The sequence below is a fragment of the Antedon mediterranea genome, chromosome 11 (assembly GCF_964355755.1).
Source record: "Antedon mediterranea chromosome 11, ecAntMedi1.1, whole genome shotgun sequence".
Taxonomy (NCBI): domain Eukaryota; kingdom Metazoa; phylum Echinodermata; class Crinoidea; order Comatulida; family Antedonidae; genus Antedon; species Antedon mediterranea.
In genome coordinates this window covers 8,189,485-8,209,683 of record NC_092680.1, presented here as the reverse complement: position 1 = coordinate 8,209,683, position 20,199 = coordinate 8,189,485, and the positions used below count along the sequence as shown (strand labels likewise).

Genomic DNA, 20,199 nt, shown 5'->3' with positions numbered 1-20,199 from the left:
TCTCGGTAGTGTAGTTGTGGCTTGGTGGTTATGATGCTTGGCTACCACTCCAATGGTCCTGGGTTCAAGTCCCGTCACATGTCAGGATTTTTTCTAAGGACAAAATTACAACTCCACTCCCAAAGACTTGTAATAAGACTTTGTTTATGTAGAGCATCTTGTGTATATGTTTTTCTTGTGAACCGCTGAGGATCTCTAATGATCAGCAATTGCTGTATTGGATGGACCACCCTCAATAAATATGGTCCAAAAAAAACATATCCTAGATTTCTCCAGTGTAATAGTTTACATGTATCACCCAGTATCTTAAAGATAACCAATAAACGCCATCATTACATGATACAGACACCACATGTGATACACATGATATACTATGTTATTGAATCATCCTGATACTGGGAAAATATTGCCATAATAATGTATTTGATGATACAGCACTGAGAATTGGGTGGATTATACCTCAAATTCAGTTCTTTGAAGAGATTTTGCCATCATTTCTAAGAATTTAAATATTAAAATCTAATTTATTTTAATACATTAAATGCAAGTTTCTACTTAATGTTAAATTCACCTTGCTAGGTCAACTGAAAATTCTAAGATGAGTCAGATATGAATGATTGAATAAATAATGATAATATGAACAGTACCTTGGTCAACAGAATCAAATCTCCTTAACTGTGAACATTACAAACAATTATTCATTAATCCTGATATGATATTTCTTGTCAAAACAGACAAAATATCTTAATGCAAAGATGATTTAACTGATGAAGTACTTATGTTATCCACAGTCCTTAGAGAAATTCATTTATTTTCTATCCTACAGTAGTATGTATGTATTGTACTGTTAAATATTTTATTGTATAGTACTGTATATAACAATATTGCTCAAAGGGTTTTGAATATCAAATGCATTTCACTGCTTTTGTAGATTTAAATTAACGATTCCAATTTACTTTGAAAGTTATTGGATGTGAATTCATAAATTCAGAATGCTATTGAATTGTAAGTCTGTCATTATTGGTTAATGGTTTTGAAATTATAAAAGTGCAAACAGCAAAAAGTCTTGAAGCGCGGTGAAAAACAAGTTAAAGATATTGAAGGAAAAGGAGAAAGTGGAATTACATGGCACCACAATACAACAATACATCCTTGTTGTCAAAACAAGGTTACTAATGAACTGCAGTTAGAACCAGTTGAGTTGCTGTCTTCTCAGAACTATGAACGAAAATCAATGACTCGGTCTGAAGCCGTTCTCTCAAAAATACAACAGAAACAAAATAGAAACAAGCAATTAAATAATAGCACTACAGATATTAACAGGATATTTACTTACTTTTAACTTGTTTTCTTATCTCTTTTGCTGGATCCATCCAGTTCTATAATAAAACAAAATAAAATACTAGATAAAAACACCAATTTTGTAAATATTTCATTATTATGATGTATGATTCTGATGGAATAGAATTCTAACGTCAAATTAATCAACACAAAAAGCAACTAAACAGTTAATTTTGAAAATCTTGTTTTTTTTTTTACTAATTTTGGTTGGCACCACCAATTTATTCATTATATTTTATAACAACATCGAAATCTGAATCTCTTAGAACTACTGTTATTTTCTTAATCACAGTGTTTATAATATTACCTTTAATTAGTTAATAAAAGTTATTTATAGATTTAATGTATTTTTCTACCATTTGAAAGGAATTACATTTGTGACGAATATTATAAAAACACACCTATAAATGTTTATTAGCAACTCTTAGTCGTGAAAATTAATACGCTTAACACATTTCACTCGGTTAACAATATTTATTCACTGTTTTACAGATGAACGCACAGACTGTGCCATCGTTCCACTAATTAACTAATTTATTTCTATTAATTAAATATTTAATAAGGACATAAAATAAATTATGCAAAATGGGTGGCTATAACATGTTTTCGTTCCTAAGACAATGGCAGGATTTACAGTTAAATTGTGAAGATTGATAGTCCAAGAACAAAGAACTCCCTAATTAAAGGAGTGTGTCTTTAAGATTGCTTTTTGTATCATTACCTTCTTGATGTATAAACTGACCAAGATGGTTCATATCATATTCTTGAAGTAGTTTAATTATGTCTTAATATTGAAATACATTCTCACTCAAACAAGATTAAAATAAAGGTAGTATTTCATTAATCAAATTTAATTTGTTTATTAATATCACAAGTAATTTGACCTCAGAACAATACTCTTAAAACCAGGCTTTGAAAACAGAATTTCATTTTAATCAAGTTCAGTTTTTGAAAGGTTAATACAATGTACACCAAAAACTCCACCTATAAAATGGTGACCAGTTTTGCCCAATTATATTGCAATGTACTGAAGTACTATATGTAAATTTGGGACAAATTTATAGAGAAGATAAAATTTTATTTTAAAATAGAAGATAAAGACAATGGCAAATTAAAAATGAAGTATGTTGAGACATAAGGAAACGATGGTCATTCTTTCCTAATGTTTAATTGTATTATGGTAATTTAAGTTTATTGTAACAACTTCCTTCTTTAACAATTGTTGTTTAGTTATTGAAGCAGAAACTTTTTCAAATAAAAATCTTCTGGCTTCCCATTTACTGGACAAGATTAGTTTGAACATGGATGAAATAAGTGAATGTAACTGAACATTAGTAGATCTGCTGAGCTACTAAGGCGTGATCTACAAATTATTTCAGACCACAAATCAGCGTCCAGACGCGTTTTCTATTGTTTACCCAAAAACGCGTCTCAAAACCCGTCTGATTTGGCTGCGTCTAGACGCCAATATGCATGTTCGACTATGGCCCCGCCCCTATATACGGCTGACTGCACATTGTTATACTGTGTACTGGTGTTAAACGCGCTACATGCAAGTGAATTCATTGAGAGCGTGATATTAAATTATTATTTACAACCGGCAGTAAGACAAACAAATCAGTACAGGTATACCCTTTTACCGCCGACAGAGTATACTGTAAAGCGCAAATTTTCGTTTCTATTTATTCGCGACCTTTTATTTTTGCGATTTTATTTTTCTTGTGCTAAGGAGTGAATTTACCACATGCAAAAACGTTAAAGTTAACTTTTGGAACATGGAATCACTCAAACTATTGACCTACAGTACAGAAAGAAAATACTGCAACTTTACCTACGAAGTAGCTTCGTAGGCTACGTTGTTGACTTCGTAGGTTCCATTGTTTGGCTTCGTAACCTCAATAAACAACTTTCAATGAGCTACGTTCTGAACTTCGTAAGGAGTTCGTAACCTAAATAAACAACCCTACGATGTTCTTAGTGAAGTAAGAAGGTGTGAAATTAATGTGTTAAATTTAACTGGCGGAGGACCAAGTTGTAAATATATAATATTTTTTAATCGTAATCGTTTCCTTCGTGCATGTTTACCTACTCAACGGCGAATATAAATATAAATTTCCCACGATGTAAACGTAGAGACACGCGATCCAACACAGGTGAACCTCAACGAACAGGCCAACTAATATAGCGAACGTCCAGTCCATCCAGAACGATGCCAAGAAAAAAAGATCGTAAACAATTCATTCTAAATATAGGGTCATTCCATCTCAGTTCACCCAAAAAAAATGGAATTTTAAACCCTACCTCTTCCAATTTTGATGAAATTTGGTATATGTGTGATTCATAGCAATTAAAGCCAAAATTTCAAATTTTAACTTTATCGTACCAACGGTTTTCGAGATATCGCAATTTCAATTTTCGGTTTTTACGCAAAAAAGGGCGCGGCCACCACGTTTCAAAGAGCTGTATCTCGGGAACTATAGGTTCGATTTTAAAAGCAAAGGTATTTTTGTAAAGGGGAGACCATAAGGAATCTAAATATTCTAATTGTGTGTGTTTTATGTTAATTTTAAGTTGAATAAAACTTTGACATATATTTTGACCTTGAAATTGACCCTGTGGAACACGCCCGATTTGTTGGTGACTATCACGAAAAATGTAGCCCTACGTGTCAACTACAACATATAAAAAAATTGGAGGGGTTTTTTTCTTTGTTTCCATGAAATTACAATTTGAAGTTGACATACCTCTTCCTTTCAGTGTATTGTTGGTGTTGTTATACTTATACACAGTGTGAACACTAACTGTTAAGGTGTCTTATTGTTACGCTTTCTCATCAGGCCCACTTAAACAGTAGATATATTTTGATATGAGAAATACTGGGTAACTCACATACTTTTCAAATCAATTTTGACACATAGTTTAGTGTCCTTACTATGTTATTATGCACATTAACATATGCATAATAAGTGATTGCAGAGAACATACAACAGTTACTGTATATGCCTTTTTAAAGGTTGTCATCCCCTATTTAAAAACAAAACTACCAACCATGAAAAAAGTTCAGTATTTCACAGATGGATGTGGCGGCCAATACAAAAACAAATATAACTTTATTAACCTTTGCCACCACCAGGAAGATTTTGGTTTAGACGCGGCGCCGAGTGGAATTTTTTCGCTACATCACATGGCAAGAGTGCATGTGATTGTGATGGCATAGGTGGAACAGTTAAGAGGCTTGTCACTAAGAGAAGCTTATCAGCGTTTGACTGAATGTCATATTCTCACATCTCTTAGTATGTTCGACTACTGTGTAATTTTTTATTTTTATTTTATGTCTTTAGGCAATGTGGCCAAGGATTACCAATAGTTAATTAATCACTGTCCTATCAGATAGGTGGTAATCCCCCTGATACAGGGGCTATTGTGTGAACCAGTTGACCGGGGTAACCCCCTACTCTTTTTCGAATAATGAACTGGGTTCTTTAAAGTACACACAGGTTATAACTGTGTACACTGGACCTACGGTTTATAGTCCTTATCCGAGAAGACTTGTTCCACCACCAGAACTAGGAGCGAGTCGGCCTCGAACCCTTGCCGATGTTGTTGTTGGCTCTTTAGGTACAGTAAACGGCGCCCCTGCCTTAAGCGCTCGGCCATATGACTCACTCATATGGACATTCCAGGCATCAACATTTTTCATGTGGGAATAGATGAGGTATCTACTGTGGAAAAAAAAATAAAGCCGAGATTCAACCTCGCCCAGACCATCAAGGGTACATTACAATATCATTGTTCCCGTTTCTCTGGCACAGATGCAGGTCTACAAACTTAGTACCCAGATAAACCCTCCGGATGTGGTAGTGATTCAAGAATCTTTCAGTGATGAAAATGAAATTGTTGCTGATACACAACCCACCATTATTAGACTTCAGAATTTTGTGTGCTGTAGTTATGATGGTGTCCCATGGATTGTTTTGGTTGTGGATGTCTCAGAAGAGTTTGGGGATTATCAAATTAAATTTATGCATCCTCATGGGCCAGCGAAAACCTTTTATTGGCCGTCCAAAGAAGACTGTTGTTGGATTTCTGAATCAAATATACATTGTATTATAGCCTCTCCGTTTATAAAATCCTCTTCGACTAGGAATTACAGTATTTCCCAAAATGATCGCCACAACATTTCTAAATACTGTTTGAATTGGCCAGATGACAAGGAGTAAAGGCCAGACATAGACAATTTAACATTATAATATTTATATTTAGTTTGTAAATAAAATTATTTTTGGAATACATCAAATTGACATTGAAGTAATGCATGGACATACACCAAAAATACACTAAAAGGAAGAGGTATGTCAACTTCAAATTGTAATTTCATGGAAACAAAGAAAAAAACCCCTCCAATTTTTTTATATGTTGTAGTTGACACGTAGGGCTACATTTTTCGTGATAGTCACCAACAAATCGGGCGTGTTCCACGTGGTCAATTTCAAGGTCAAAATATATGTCAAAGTTTTATTCAAATTAAAATTAACATAAAACACACACAATTAGTATATTTAGATTCCTTATGGTCTCCCCTTTACAAAAATACCTTTGCTTTTAAAATCGAACCTATAGTTCCCGAGATACAGCTCTTTGAAACGTGGCGGATGCGCCCTTTTTTGCGTAAAAACCGAAAATTGAAATTGCGATATCTCGTAAACCGTTGGTCCGATAAAGTTAAAATTTGAAATTTTGGCTTTAATTGCTATGAATCACCCATATACCAAATTTCATCAAAATTGGAAGAGGTAGGGTTTAACTCATTGGGTGATCTGAGATGGAATGACCCTATAGTATCAGAACGTTTTCAGTCGGTCGCTCAAAAAGACTGCCGACAGAAGACCGTAATAAATACAGACCTAGTTTTTTTTGTCACATGGCATGAAACGCGATACTCTGGCGGCTGCCGTCTGACGACGATAAAACAGTAATTAAGATTGTGTACCTGGATTTTGTGTCACATGACATGAAACCCAATATTCTCTCTCTAGCTAGCTCTAAACTGCTCACATGTTTCCCCCCCCCAAATTCTGGTTGAGCCTTTTTCTTTACACATGTCGTAATCATTTTAAAAGGCCTAGGCCCTAGGCCTATGTTAAATCTTAATATGGAATATATATTTATTTTTCATATCCTAGCCTAGGTGTCGTTGTTTTTATAATTCGCTAACCCAAGGTAGGAGCGTTAAATAATTTATAGGCCTAGTGTAGGCCGCCGAAACTAGGCTAGCCTAGACTTTCTTTCTCTCTGCATGAGCTGAAGTCCACAGGCCCGATGTCGTCTCATCGGCGAATTTCCATCCAAATTAGGATAACCTAGGCCTAGTCTCAGATTTGTTGGTTCTGTGAAATGATACCAATGTTGTTTCACCATAAAAGCAATACAGACGGGGTTTAATCACTCAGACGCGTTTTCTATTGTTTTACCTACTAAACAGCGAAGACGGGTTTTAATCACACAGACGCGTCTTCGCCGCGATTGGGTAGCTCATGAATATTCATAATAGATCGTTAATGAGGTTCAGCATTGGACAGACGCGTCTGATGGGTTGCAAGTTTTCAGACGCGTCTCTGGTCTGAAATAATTTGTAGATGACGCCTAACAAGTACCATACTGTACCTTCTGATCTTGAGAATCTCGGAATGTCAGACCAAAGTAATCTTTCTCCAGCAAGTTCAAGCTCTCCGTTATCTTCTTAAGTAGATACTCTCCCTTTGAACGTTTCTGAAGACAAGAATTAAGTAACCAAATTAATTTAATCTTTCTCCAGCAAGTTCAAGCCCTCTGTTACCTTCTAATCTTAAGGAGATACTCACGCTTTGAACGTTTCTAAAGACAAAAATTAAGTAACCAAACTAATTATAATTTTCACTGACACTAATATTATTATATAACTTGAAGTTCTGTTTCATTTTTTTACCATGTACTGTTAGTAAAAAAATGACTTGATAAATACTATTATTATACCCAACTATAGAAACGAGTATCATAATAAATTGTTTGAAAAATAATCTAAACCATGAAAAGCTTTAGTAAAATAATATAGGCCAAAATTACAGTACATCCGTTAACATTTAGTATAATACCAATGTAAAGTATTTTTAAAATAATCAATATTATATGATAATTAGAAATACCACTTATTATTCATTTGATAAAGCTTATTTATAAAATGACTACAGTAGTATTTACTGCTTAATATGCATTGTGATAGTGGTGATAGAAAAATCACACTAGTATGAAATATTGAACTCTCTCTGCACTAACTGTAATGCATTTTGCTAATAATGAGGTCATGAGAAAATGTCACAGTGACAACTCATGCATATTCATGATTGAATTTGCATAAGAAAATTACCTGGATGGCAAATACAACACGGTTTTAACCCAATTAAGGTGAATTAAGTGGTGTTTCTAGTACACTACAGATGGAAGCAAAATGAATGCATAATTATAAATGTACAGCTTGATTACATTTTACAACAAAATAATATAGAAACAGTCCATAATAAGTGTTTCTAATCTACAATATAAAAGGAATGGCCACTTTTATTATAAGTTGTTTGAAATCCACTGGTGGTTTTAAAACCAAAAAATCAATTTTAGCAGCCATTTTCCAACCAGAATGTGAAAGGGATAACTGTACAACAATGTTAATATTGCACAGCCATTTGACCAGGTAAAGAGGTACAGTAGTCAAACTAAAGCAGAGCTTAGGCCCTTTCACACACAAACGGCATTGTGAATTACTGCAATTGATGCTGCAATAATAACGGCTGTGTGTGAAAATAGCATATGTCCCATGTACTTTACCCATAGTCTGCATACAAAATATTTTGTCTCATTGTAGATTTCACCAGAAACAACAACACAATTATACAGTTTTTGGTTCTGCTATTTAAAAAAACAGTTATAGAAAAAAATTAAGCACAAAGAAGAGATGAATCATCACAACCCAGTGTAAACATACACAGTTTAAACAATCTTTTACCAGACAGTTCAAATAAATATGCTATGCTATGCATATGGTTGAGTCTACTAAATGTAACATTTATATTAATGTAGTAATTTATGACATGGATTTTGTTTGATTATTAACTGCAATCAACAATAACACAAATCTGTTTTCTGCTTCAGAACTTCTATTTATCATTGGTCAACTACTGTAGTACTGTAGTAATACTAATAGCAACTAATGCTGTACAGTAATATGATCATGCTTTTCATGGTTAGAATTTGTAAACACTGTTTTAACCATTGATTCCATTCATAGGACTGTAAATTGCCTTTGAATTATTAAATCCAAATTCTTTTGGAGGTTTATTTAGTAATGTTTAGTTAATATTCAGTGTACTTTACGACATGGGCTAATAGTACAGTACCAGTCAATAGGGCTACAGGGTAAAATTGGAATGGGCTACCAAAAGGAATATTAGCTTATACAGTAGCTATCAAAATGTATATTGGCTATTGCTTGGTACATGTAATGTTTGGCGCCAAATATTGCTCAAGAGTAAATTATTAGCCTAGTTAGACGTTGGACTTTACATAAGTTGTAGAACAGCAATGTAAACAGTAATGACTCTTCATACTGTACATGGCTTCATGGGGAGCATGCTAGGAACTAGAATATCATCAGTACCAGTACAGAACTACAAATACACTATTTTACTTTAATAATGCAATAGTATATTAAGTACAATACTACTAGTCCAAAAGGTAAACAGCTCGTAGCCAATTTATAATTTTACTATACTGTATTTTTAATTGACGGTTTAATTTAATTAATATCAGCACCAATAATACTATGGAGAGCATTATAAATTTCAATCTTTATCAAAACTAGTTCTAAATTTCATTGTTTTACCAGTTGTACATATTGTTGAATTTGTATTGAATTGAATTGTATCAATTTGACCACTGTTGCGTGTTGTATAATTGAGAATTAGTGGCATTGTTACTTGTGATTTAAATTCCAAACCAATGTTGTTTAAATCTGGTTTAAATGTTAAAATAAGAAGATAGATGTACAGTACATACACCAGAATTTAAAGAGATATTATTGCCTAATCTAAATTACATAAGAAGCAATGCCGCTGATAGAACAATTCCAAATGCTATTAAAAACTGGACATACCTGTACAATACTTTTTTTTTTACTTTACCTAAAGGTGGGTTGTAGAATCATACCAAGGGCTTTTTAGGGTGTGGTACAAGTGAACATTAAGTTGGATTGGGAGGAAGAAGGCTTCAAATTAACTTAATTAAAGAGCAGAGTAACTACAGTATAGCTCATTTCTAATAATATAAATATAAACCTTTGGAACATCATTGTAAACCCCATTTTTTACAGCAGTGAAGCAGGAACACTTTTGTAAAATTCCTATAGTGTAAAAGGGGGATTATTTTATGATGTTTATTCTGCTTCACAATCAGTACTTATTATACCAAGGGTTTACAGATTTAACTCTTCACACACAACTACGTGATAAAATTATGTGATAAATGTCCCTTGTAATAAACAGTTCCAACTTATTATATTCCATGCCAATTTGTTACAGCTTGTAAGTTAAACACTCTAGTCACCACTTCATTTATTTATTGTTTTCTACAGTCTATTCAGAAACTGTACTAGATTCGAATGAACTTGCATAAAGATGAGAATCTTTTATGATTAAACTAGAAATATCCTACTTATCATTAAAATAATCAACTGAAAAAATACATGGATAGAAAAAATTAGTTTACGTACAGCTGAAACCTTCAATTGACAACAACAATTTTCACCTGCACTGTTAATATCAAGAATCTAGGTTAACCTTTGTACGATCAAGACAGCGTAGGACTTCAATATTACATTACATATTGTTAAAGTAATTACAACACTAATTCATGTGAAAGTTATTGTTCATCAGCAATGTTGTGTAATCAATAGGCAAATAATGGGTGTGTTGGTATACTTAAGTGATACTACACAATAGAACACTGCCCTTTCAACTTATTTGTAAGTACTCCAGTACTCAACAGCGTCAAGAAAAAGGTGAATTTGTCTACATTTTCACTTCAGATTTAAATTGACAATAAAACATAAAATTAATGATAAAACTTCTTTAAAAAAATATTTTATGCAGGTTAATGAATATCTTTTGATGACCTAACTCTTCATTTAAAAAAGAATAATTAATTTGTGGAAATGACACTACAATTTTTCATTTTCAAAAATATATTAAAATACAAGAAATGAAAAGGTAATTATATCTTAATGATAAATAGAATAGAATTTTAAAAAAAAACATTGTCAACACATCCAAATTATCTTATGAAATACTTAAAGCCCCCTTCCCTACGTTTTTTAGATCTAATTTAAGATCACAAACTATATTTAATGTAAAAATAATACTATATGGTCCTATTGCGATAACTTTTTTCGTCTTTAAACGGTTAAAAATGTGAAAAATAAGTCGATTCTAATAATTATAGCGGCCCGCTATAAATCCCAAAATGCATTGCGCGCGGATTGATATTTTTGTTTTTCACCTGTAATTCGCCCACTTTTCGATCGATCGTGAGGCCAAAACAAATGGAAGACTCCTAACTTTTCAGCAAAAATACCGGGTTTTCCCCAATTTGTATCAACGGAGTCTGGCAAAAATAGAAAGACAATTAATGCAGCAACTATACAACGTCAGGCTAGGTATATAGCTAGCGTATGATGTTCGTACGTTACCGATGTTTACCAGCTAGGCCTACAAAACTAAGCCTAGCTAGGCTAGGCCTAAGACCGTCCACGAGAGGTTGATCGCCGCGAGCTACTTAGGTAGTGCATTGTTTCTCACTTTTTATCATAATTTACCATAAAACGTACATTTAAGACAAGGAATGACATGGTTTAATGTTTTTAAAGTGATATATGTATTATTTTCCAAAAAACGTCCAAAATTGCAGGGAAGGGGTCTTTAAACAGAAGTAGTTATACAGTTATCAAGGATTATGCTAGGCACAGGTGGGTGGAGAAACCCACATTCAAAGTCTTTCACCCCAGCCTATAAGCTTATTTCAAGGTTAGGCCTTCAACCAGGCTATAACCTTGTTTGTTAAGCCCTTTCCTAAATTAAACAGGGACCTCACTCAATGAATCTTTGAATAGTACATGAAAATACTTATTTTCCCTCTTTACCCAGCGGACCATACTGTACCTCTCTAGCTATCCCTTTTCAGTAATTTAGCCTCATAAATGTCCATCAACAACTATTCAATTCAATTCAAAGTAACATTTATTTTCTTCAAAATAAAACAGTCAACAAAATGGTGTAAAGAAAGGTAAAATGATTGAAGAAGGCATGATCAAAAAAGCAAAAAGCTTGTGACAGACATGCCTAAACAAAGATTAGATTAAAACAAACACGGAAAAAGAAAATAAATAAATAAATAAATAAATTTAAAAAAATAAAGAAATAACAATATAAAAATTTACATAACTAGACTACTGTATACTAGTATCAATATGTATACTTTTCTCTTTATCAAATCATCAACACAATATTCTTAACATTTCGTATAATTTTCTCTTTACCAAAGCAAATCTCTAACATGAACTTTCTTGTTAAACTGGAATAAACATCAACACATGTATTAGAATAATTATAATCTGAGTAATTTGAAAAGGTATCTTTGTACTTTCTACCAATCCAAAGCTAAGAGTTTACCAGTTTCAAAGTGATGGATAAAATACTACAAACTGAGATACTTACATCTACTTCATACTGCTGGTCAGTGCCATCTAGGAGTAGTATTGTAACTTTCTGCATGATGTTTTTCTGGGTTGCGCTAGGCTTGGCTTCAGGTTGTTTAGGTGAAAGGTTCTTGCACTGTTTCTTACGAAATGGGGCTGGTTCAGGCTGGATTTCACCAGGGGCAGGTTCGTTAATGATCTCGGATAAAGGCTGTGTACAGACAAAAAAGATAAATTAAGCCTACAGTACATACTAACCTGAAGTGGAGCAGCTTTGTGTAATTGTTTATGCCAAATTTGTTTAGTGGGATGGTAGATACAGGATATACAGTCAATTCATATAACATTTTGTGGTTTACCCAATGAATAAAATAATTTGCATACAAAAAAACCAATAAAACAATATCCTTGCTTTGTTGAATTTATTAAGATAAGACCATACAGGTACAGTAAAGTAGGACAACAATGGTTACATTCTTATAATTTTACTGAATTTATCAACAAGCTCATCTCATGTTAAATTAAAATAAATAATGTACAGAGAGGCTTGGGTGTCCCAGGGAAGAACAAACATGAGTTGATCTGGGCTTCTGTGGTTAAATAAAGTTGAATTGAATTTACAGATTGTGTATAGGTCACAACATGACAAATACTGTTCACAGATACACGAGAATACTGTAAAATGCTAGATAACAAAATGGATATAACTTAATCTTTTCATATAATGTACAATTACCGTATGACGTTAATGGCATAAGAAAATCATACTTTAAGACAGTGGGGCCTTTAATGCATCAAACAAACATGAATGGAACAAAATGAGAATAATTGTTCATGATACTAGTTACTACAGTACTGTACGTACAAATTTTAAACAAATTTTAAAATTTAAAAGTGAAACACAATAATTTTAACTCTACGTACCAACCTTTACTGATGTCAACTCGTCGTTATAATCAGCTCTACCATTAATCATTACTGACTCAACCTACTATAAAAAAAGAAAACAAATTAAGGTAAGTAATCAATGCATGTATCTACAGTACTGTACTACCATTCACTTTCAGCAACTCTGGGTCAAAGGTCAAATTTTACCCTGAAATCATCATATCCAGGGATTATTTTCATTAGAAACTTTTGAGCAAGTCCTGTAGAAAACATGTTTTTGTATTGAATTTTGGCTGAAGTTAAAATAAATGTACAGTACTTTAATAAAGATTGTATTTATGCTATGCACACTGGCAAAAATGTTTCCAGAGTACGTATTACTTATACTATTACTTAGAGTTTACCAGTCAATCTTTCAACTGTATAGTATAGGAATAATATTACCTTGTTATTATTTATTGTGTGATTTTGTACCATATGTAATATAACTTTTATTGCCAAGTATCACAAATTTCTGTGTATATTTTTTCTTGAATCTCATGAAAGGGTCATTTTCCATGGATAGAAAGTTACTAGACTAGTACATATTAGTACATTGGAATGCCCAAAACATTGTTGAGTTAATGTAAACAAAATCCAGGCAACTAAAGTTTAATAGTATGTACAATGGCACAAACTATCATGATGTACTGTACAGTACCAGTACAGATATCAAATTTCAGGACCTATAGTACAGTATGTGTCTAACAGCACCAAAATACATGCACATCACATAATTGGCTGAATGAGAGTTTCAAACCTTTGACATTAATGTGCTGTACTGTAGGTGGTGGCAGTATTGATTGACCTAACAATGGGAGTGCATTAACTATCTGTTGTGCTTACTTGTATAGAAAAGGATTGTTAATAATAGGACATAAAAGAACAAAGAGAAACTACAGGGTTTCTTATTCTAAGTACAGTACATTTATCTGGCAGTACTGTATCCAGGGAGTTGCTGTATCAGACCTTATAAAATAAAATATTCTAGTCTGATGCATTAATTCAACAACAAAAAGCAATTGAATTTGTGAATATTAAAAATGTTATATGATTATTTTTCCTTTTTTCAAAACAATAATAAATTGCTTGTTATTAATAAATATGTTTATTAAACATTTATCTTATCATTGTATCTGAATTACAAATATTGCACCAATGACAAACACCATTTCTACAACAAAACAAACTTTGAATTTATTGAAGTCAAATTTTGTGTTACAACCATATGACTCGTTTAATACAATATTTGATAACCAATGTGTAAACAGTTTAAAAGATTTACAAACAATGACTTATTTACCACACTGTATGATAACATTTATTAAATACTTTCCATTTACACTATATAACTAACAGCTGCATAGTTGATTGACTAACAAAAACTAGAAATTGGAATTTATACACCTAAAAATCAGAGACAGTAAACTAGTAATATACAGTTGATTGAATCTCCATGCGCAGACACATCTTGTACGTGGGCATGTGACCGGTTTACCATGTGACCTCCTCTTCATCTAAAAGCCTGTTTGCTCTTCCTCAGTACACTTGGTAGTGCCTCTCGTAAGACATGGAGACTTTCTGACCATAATATCATGGATTTGGTTGTATTTTTATACCACTTGAGTAGATAATTAAAATTATGATTTTTTTTGGATAAGCATTAAATATACTGTACTATAAAGTGAACCAACATATTTAATTATATAACAATGTATAGAAAGTTGCGTGGCCATCTGTATATTTTCATACAGTTAACTTTAAAGTCTTTCCCTCTATCTATTGCAGAATTGGGTCAACGAAAATGAATTGGATTTGTTATTGTTCACCACAAAATAAATTAAAGGTGTTCTTTCCACAAGTTTGTGATACAAATGTAAAAAAAAATAATAATTATAAAATATTTGAATAATAGTTTATCAACATTAAAATGATTCATCTTTTTTTTGTGCGTATTTTCTAACGTACTGTGCATGTGGTGTTTGGTGTGCCAAACGCCTCGCCAAAAAATGACTTCAAATCTAATTATTCCTGCTTGTAGTTGTACTAAACCATTTATAAAGGCCTGTTTCTGCAGTATATTTTTGGTAGCAAAAAAGAACATAAGAATCAAATAAACGCTGTGGCTAAAGATATGGTACCGTATACTAACTTCCATTTGCTAAAGGTAGAGTAAAATTGCATTACATATGTCATAATCAACCAATGGGGTGCTGGTACGTTTGTGACGTCATCATATAAGGACTTTGGATTTTTTTCTTATCGCGATCGCGTCTGTAGAGAATGCGGTACGGTACCGTATCTTTAGCCACTGCGTCACATCAATCAAGCCCCTGACTGCTGCTACACAGGATGCACAATCAGTGGGTCCCACGTACGATCAATCATTTGGTTACTGTTCTGTAAGTAACACAATATTTCACTTCATCCACTCTGTATGACATTCTGCCGAGAACTCAATTATTCATAATAAACTATAATTGAACGGATTTACAAATGATACAAGACTAGAAGCGGGCCCAATGTTAAGACTATGATGGGACCCAACGATTAAAGCCTGTTTTCCTGTCGACGCTCTCGTTAACAATAATCGGCGATCTCCTACGTAAAAATTGAAATGTTAACGATTTACAGGAAAAGGTACTTGCTATCGTTATCATTTCAACTTGATCGTTTTCAAACGATCGTTGTTGAACTTTTAACGCTCAACGACAATAGCGTAGACTGTAGTAGGAAAACAGGCTTAAACTTAAGACTATCGGGACCAACGCCTAAAACGAAGACGATCGGGCCAAACGTATCTCTATGATGGGCCCGATCGTCTCTATGATCGTATGTTGGCCATCTAAGCTTAGGCTATTACTGTACTAGGCTAGGCCTAGGCCTTGCTAGCCTCGCGCCTAACTGGTGCATGCTAGGCGAACATACGTGAAAACTCCAAGAGAAGATGAGCTTCTACGACTAATTATCAACACAGGTTATGTTCGTAAATATGTAAAACAATGCAATACCTTTTAAATAATATCGATCTCCGATTTCCCGAATAACCATCCATGAAAAACGTGGACAATTTTGCACTTTGAACAATTATGTCAATGAATGAATATGGGACGCCTGAAAAGTATAGAGTAAACAAGACTTGGCACTACTCAAGCGTGACGGATTATTGCGCCCTTTTCACCCATGAATTTCTCATGTACACCGAAACGTCCACTGCTGTCGAATGTCTATATTGCGGAATTATCAAATATATTTATTAATAAATTATATTTATAATGTTTTATATATTTAAACACTCCTTTATTTTTATTTTAACACTGATATACGGGAACTACGTTTTGGAGTGTATGCTACTAAAAAGGTACGAATTCTCACTGTATAAACATAGCGTAAATTGCCATCTGAGGAAACACGCCCGTTTTTGTAGATGTTGAGATAATTTTTGAAATCACGTTTGCAAATAAAGCGTGCTTTGCAGAACGATACCACTTGACCAAAGATCAACAGTCGGCTCTAAAACCGTCGTTTTGAAGTTGTTTTTGAATGTTTAAACGATAATATTACTATATTAGAGATGCGCACGCAGAGAGAAGGAAATTTTGGCTGAAAAACGCGGCATTTTCCGACATTCGTTAGAGCATGAATTTTTAATATTACTGATCGGGTTCATTTTCAAATTTCCGTAAAATCAAAAAACATATTTTTTAGACGCCCAACTAATTTATTTTTATACGAATAAGGCCTATGGCACTTTTAACTACTGTACAAATAGTAAATCAGATCAGTATTTCAGATAATTTTGGGCTAAAAAGAATTAGTATTACATGTTACTACTGTATACAGCAGAATCTTTCCTTTTGATCAAACATTTTTTCCATCACAAAAAACAACAGAAAATAGTTATGTTCATTTTAGGCCTATATCGTTTATTAATACAAAATGGATATTATGGTGATACTTTTCTGGCTTGAGAGTTTTTATTTGGTGAAATGCTGACTGCTAAAATTTCAATCCGGCCTTCTCAATTTCTTGAGTCTAGAGATCAATACAGTATTTTATGTTTTTCCCCGCGAAAACGCTACAGTACTAAGCGGATTATCGGTTGTCTCATGAATAAGGGGTAGGAATATCCTTCAAAGGACCTATTAAAAGGACCGCGTGTTTCTGGGTCCCTCTTCTTAAGGGTTCTAACTAACATTTACACACGAACTCAAAACAAGTCAAGTCAGTCAATGTGCGTGTACAACTTCGAAATATTAAATCTTTATTATGTTTTTTCCAGTTGGTATTTTTAATTTTATTCTGCAGCTCCGGCGAATTTTTCGAAGCATTTGCATTGTAAATATTGTTTTCCACTAAGTAATATATATACGTATATATAGTAATCATAGTGTATATAGTAGTGTAAAGATTATTAATGGTATGATGGTAATTCCTTGTTATCATGATAATTACTAAAATAATATTTTTAACGACAGTTGAGCAAATGATTAATTAAAGGTCTACTTTATTAAATAACAGTATTACAGTTAAAACGACTCATACTAATCATTAACAATATAATATAAAGTTAAATTAGGCCTAATTAATTATGGAGACTTTCTCCATTATTTGGCCTAATCAATACCCTTCAAATTACCGTCCTATAGTAATAATAACTATACAGTACTATAATAAATTAACAATGACTAGGCCCTATATAATTGCTTCAATAATAAACCAATTAATTGAATGTATTATTGAATCGAGTCTTTCTTAACTTTTTTAGGCCCCTAGTGTTTTAAATATAGGTTACTGCTGTGTAAGCCTACTTGATCTTCTTATAACGACATTAAATTGGTCCTGGATTGCTCTATATATAGTAGGCTACTTACTTCTACAAATTGAAATAATACAAACATACATTCATAATATAACATCTAATTTATTGTATTTTAATATATTGCTGCTATACTCATGCTACATGTTCATATTATACAGATACTTATCCAGCCTCGGTAGGATTTTGTTTATGGAGCTCTGGAAATACCCGTCGCCACATTCTCGCTAGGTCATTCAATCGTATTGATCACCAAGAAAGACTCTGCTGGTAGGCCTAGCCTACAAACATACGTTGCTAAATTTTCCCGTCGTGAACGTTTCATTCACATAAAATAAATGATTACCTGGTATCTAATAGATTAATGTATCTGTTCACAAAAAATGAAATAATGTAGTTTACTGGAAAAAGAGTAAGTCCAAACCAAATGCCCAGGGCTTGAACTTGTCTCGCCGGGAATCAATATGGTGGAACAGACAGTTTACAAACAATTCAAAACCGGAAGTATTGATTGTTTTTTATGGCAAAATTGCGGGCGCTATTAAGCGGATTGCGGATTGTTTGATGCCGCAACACTTTACACCGTCTGCATGCTATCAATGCATGTCTCCTCAGGGAAATTTTACCACTAACAATAAAACAATGTAAAGACTTCAAAGTTTTAGGTGGGGATTTCTCTACTTTAAACAAGAAATATTACGCTACGCTACTCGACATTTTAAAATTAATCATTGTTTTTTCTTCAACTATATTTATGATTAATTATTAAAAGGATGTCCTTTTAATCGCAAAAATACATACAAATCAAAGATAGTTCTTTAATTATGATTCACATGCCAATTTGAAAATGGTCAATTTTGAACTTTAATGTACTGTGTGTGTGTGTGACCTCAACCTGTTGGCATGCAACTGAATACCCTCCAGAGACGGCTTCACGAAAATTCTTCCAAGTCTGTTGATTCGCGTCAACCAATCAAAAGGCGAGAATCCAAAATCGTTCAACCGTGAGCCCTCATAGACTCTCTTTTCTCAGACGTTTTTTTTTTTATCCAGCAGCTGGGATCTATAAATTATAGTCGAGTTTACAAAGTCGCAAAACTGTCGGCCTTAGATAGTATAACTGCTGCTTGCTTTCTTATGAATGAGTAGTCCTCATGGGACGTAGCTGGCTAGATCAGCAGCGTGAAAATGCCTAAATCTTTGTCTACACTATCAAACTTTATGTGACAAAAAAATGTGATATGCCCATATATGGACATGATGATGTCATATTACTACCATATTTGGGCACATCAAACTTTTTTTGTCAAACTAGTTTGATAGTGTAGACAGCGTGGGATTCGAACCTACGACATACGTGTTAATAACACGACCCTCAGTCGACTGAGCTAACCGGTCATCTTTGGGTATAGTGGTCAATACGGTACTAATTTCGTTCCCTCAAGATTTATGAAGTAAGGATGAATTACGTAATATAAAGCGCATATAACAACTATTGTCATCTGTTCAGTCATGTGCTTCGCGTGAAATACGGGAATGATCTGTTTTGAATACAGCTCTATCTTGGGGCTCAATGGCTGATTATTTTTAAAATCATTTTTTAATGGGAAATAAATATTGTTTTTCTCTTAAGCTTGGTTCCCACTATAACGCAGCGTAAGAACGTAAGCCGTAACGCAAGCGAAATGACCAATAACAAGGAACGGTTCGAATAACCCATTGCTTGGATTGGTCAATTTGCTTGCGTTGCAGCTTACGTCCTTACGTTGCGTTCTAGTGGGAACCAAGCTTTATTTTGAAAGAGAGATATTTAAAGGGTTACGTTAATTTAGGTAAGCTATATAAAGCTTGGTTCCCATTAGCGACGCAACGTAACGCAATCTACGCAACGTAAGAAAATACCCTTCCAGTAATTGTGTTTGCCCCCGCCTGCGTAAAATCAAATCTGCGATTTTTACAGCGTTGCAACGCGTTGTTGCGTCGTCGGTTCCCACTTGTGATTACGCAATACATCACGTTGCGTCAATACGTCGCTGCGTTGCGTTAGTGGGAATCACGCTTTAGCAATTCCTACCGTCAAAAATGCATAGTCAACTGGCATGATGCATATGTTATGCGCGATTTGAACGATTTGCGCAATTTGAAATTGCGCAAAAAAATCCTTGCGCAATTTGAAATTGCGCAAAGAATTCTTGCGCAATTTAAAATTGCGCAAGGATTTTTTTGCGCAATTTCAAATTGCGCAATCAACTTGCGCAATTTCAAATTGCGCAAGAAAATCTTTGCGCAATTTTAAATTGCGCTGCACAATTTGTAAATTGCGCAAGATAGTTCT

General features: G+C 33.6%; 1 protein-coding gene across 8 annotated transcripts in view; it reads right to left on the bottom strand.

Moving 5' to 3' along the window:
• Nucleotides 1–18,330, bottom strand: part of LOC140062911 (protein 4.1-like) — a 48,308-nt gene extending 29,978 nt beyond the window's left edge. For 5 of the 8 annotated variants that reach the window (XM_072109304.1, XM_072109310.1, XM_072109308.1 and 2 more), the window contains exons 1-5: nt 18,211–18,330; nt 13,047–13,109; nt 12,138–12,329; nt 7,006–7,110; nt 1,337–1,379 (exon numbers count right to left, since the gene is read on the bottom strand). In XM_072109304.1, the coding sequence (XP_071965405.1) occupies nt 1,337–1,379; nt 7,006–7,110; nt 12,138–12,329; nt 13,047–13,094 (388 nt within the window). In that variant the 5' untranslated portion in view covers nt 13,095–13,109; nt 18,211–18,330. Of the gene's footprint in view, nt 1–1,336; nt 1,380–7,005; nt 7,111–12,137; nt 12,330–13,042; nt 13,110–16,056; nt 16,150–18,210 lie in introns of those variants that run through there. The other 3 variants (XM_072109312.1, XM_072109306.1, XM_072109305.1) reach the window with 3 other exon arrangements.
• Nucleotides 18,331–20,199: the final 1,869 nt, after the last annotated feature.